This window comes from Emiliania huxleyi, assembly GCF_000372725.1.
Source record: "Emiliania huxleyi CCMP1516 chromosome Unknown EMIHUscaffold_1275, whole genome shotgun sequence".
Classification (NCBI taxonomy): domain Eukaryota; phylum Haptophyta; order Isochrysidales; family Noelaerhabdaceae; genus Emiliania; species Emiliania huxleyi.
In genome coordinates this window covers 6,017-8,301 of record NW_005201312.1, presented here as the reverse complement: position 1 = coordinate 8,301, position 2,285 = coordinate 6,017, and the positions used below count along the sequence as shown (strand labels likewise).

At 69.7% G+C, this 2,285-nt stretch overlaps 1 protein-coding gene across 1 annotated transcript in view; it reads right to left on the bottom strand.

Annotated features, from left to right (window-relative positions):
• Positions 1-1,461: 1,461 nt before the first annotated feature.
• Positions 1,462-2,285, bottom strand: part of EMIHUDRAFT_252205 (hypothetical protein) — a gene marked incomplete at both ends in the record, with an annotated part of 3,310 nt that continues 2,486 nt past the window's right edge. Inside the window, 3 exons of the mRNA XM_005789474.1 lie at positions 1,462-1,490; positions 1,563-1,653; positions 2,074-2,184. Of these exons, the coding sequence (XP_005789531.1) occupies positions 1,462-1,490; positions 1,563-1,653; positions 2,074-2,184 (231 nt within the window). The remainder of the gene's footprint in view (positions 1,491-1,562; positions 1,654-2,073; positions 2,185-2,285) is intronic.

The following is a 2,285-nucleotide window of genomic DNA, read 5'->3' as shown; positions in this document are numbered from 1 at the left end:
GCGAACGGCGGGAGCGCACGCCTGACGCCCAGACGAAGCCATCGGGCTCACAGCGCAGCTCAGCCATCGCCCGTACGGGTCCGTCGCCTTGAGTATCCGGATCATCCCCATCGGAGGTCGGCTCCCTGTTGGCTGCTTGGTCTCCCCGGAGCTCGGGCTGTCGAGCTCCATGGCCTCGCAGTTTGCGCAAACTCGGAGCTAGCGAGCTGCCATGCTTTCGAAAATAAATTCGCCGATCTCCGTCCGAGACGCAGTGGGGCGGAGCCTACCCTGGAAAAAGTAAAACAAGCTACCAACGACTCCCTCGTACAAAGTCTCAGGGTCGACAGGTGAGCTCCCAGAGGGCGGGCAGCGTCTCGCCCAGCCAATAGCGGGCCGCCGCTGAGTCGCACAGCGCGTGCTGGCTCGGCCGCAGCAGCAGGAACGAGACCAGGAAGGCGGCGCCCTTGCCTCCGAGCGCCGACGGCAGCTTGCGCACCAGCATGCCGGGCCAGTTGGCAGGGTTGCGAAAGTCGCTTCTTCGAAGCTCCGCCTCCCGCCGCTCCGCCTCGCCCCGCCGCTCCTCCTCCGCCTCGCGCGCCTGCTTCTCGAGCTCGGTGATCCGCTCCTGCAGCACCGCCGTCTGCTGCGCCTCCCTCTCCGCCACCGAGCGCGTCGCCGCGAGGAGCGCCTCCACCCGCTCGAGCGCGTCGTTGCCGCCCTCCAGCTTGCCGACCAGCTCGTGGCAAAGCTGCACAAACTCACTCGCGTAGCGGTGGCCGCTGCGGACCTGCTCAAACTTGAGCATCGCCTGCCTCACCGCGCGGCACGTCTGCGCGGGCGGCTGCGAGCGGGTGAGCGCGTTGAAGAGCGCCCGCTGCGCGTCCTGGTAGAGCCGGTCCTGCGAGTCCATCGTGCGCCGTCTCCGCTTCCCAGGGTCCGAGGCGAGGAACTCGGGGTTGACGACCCCCGCGCCCGCGCGAGGAGGCGGCGTGCGGAAGCCGGCGCCGCTCCTACCAGCCTTGGCCCGCAGGGTGGGGCCGGAGCCGCCGCCGGCAGCGGGTGGCGAGTCGGAAGAGGCGGCCATCGGTTGGCGAGTCGGAGGAGATGGCGCCGCGCCCAATGCCCGAGGTCGGTCGGATACGCCGGAGCGCGAAGACCGGATGCGCGGCCGTTAGCACAAGAAAAAAGAACTCCAGTGTCCGATGACACGAGAAAAAAGAATTTAACGTGGGTGCGACCTGCACACGGCTGCAGTGTGAGCCGTGCGTGGGCTTAGCACGACTACGGCATTGACATCGCCAGTGCGCGCCAGTCCCGCGACCGCACCCGCTCATTCGCACAATTGGGCACGCAAGCATAAACAAGGGATAGTCGTACACAGAGCCGGCGGCTCTCCCCAGTCGCGTGGACACTCGACCCACTCGGCGTCGCTCCACGCTCGACGCCGCTCGGCCTCGGGTCGAGCCCAGCCTCACCACCTCAGGCCGTCAGGGGGCAGTGTCTGTCGGCTAGCCAGGTGTCAGTCTGAGAGCAGGTCAGTGTGGGTTTTCATGGCAGGGAAGGAGGGTGGACATGCCCACGTACACGCGAGCTCAAGCGAAGCTCGAGGCTGCCGCCCAGAGCGAGGGCGCCCCGCATGCATGCTCCCGAAGACCTCAGCGGCGCCGATCCCTGCGAGACGCGACGGCCGAGGGTGGGTGGTCGCAGGTCAGGCGTCAGAGGGGTGAGGGACGTGAAAAAGTGGGGGGGGGGGGGGGGGCACCTGCGATCATCCTCGGACGAGGGGCTGCGCCGGCGCCGGCGTCGCTCGCGTGAACCCGAGCGCAAACCCGAGCGCGAGTCGTCCCGGCGGCCGCCCCCCCGGTCGTTGTCCCGGTCCCCCCCCCGGTCCCCCCCACCATAGCCTCCCCCCCCCCCCCCAAGGCCCCCCCCCCCAAAACCCCCCCCCCCATAGCCTCCCCCAAAACCCCCAAAACCCCCCCCCCCAAAGCCCCCCCCGTACCCACCGCCGCCGCTGGGGGGCATCAGCCCGGGACGGGCGACCCCCCAAGTTCCCCCCATGTCGTCAAGCTCCACCCCCATGGATCCCACCTGGTCCCGGATGGAGTCCCCAAGCTGGAAGTTGCCCTGCTTGCGCGCCTGCTCGCGCTGCACCAGCATCCGCCCGAGCCGCTCCTCGTCCACCGGCGCCGTGTCCCCCGGCTGGCGCGAAAAGCCCCCGTACGTCGCGCCCCCCCCCGCCGGCGCCTGCCCAGCGAGCCGCGCAAACTCCGCTGAGAGCATTCCCTGCCCCTCGACGGGCC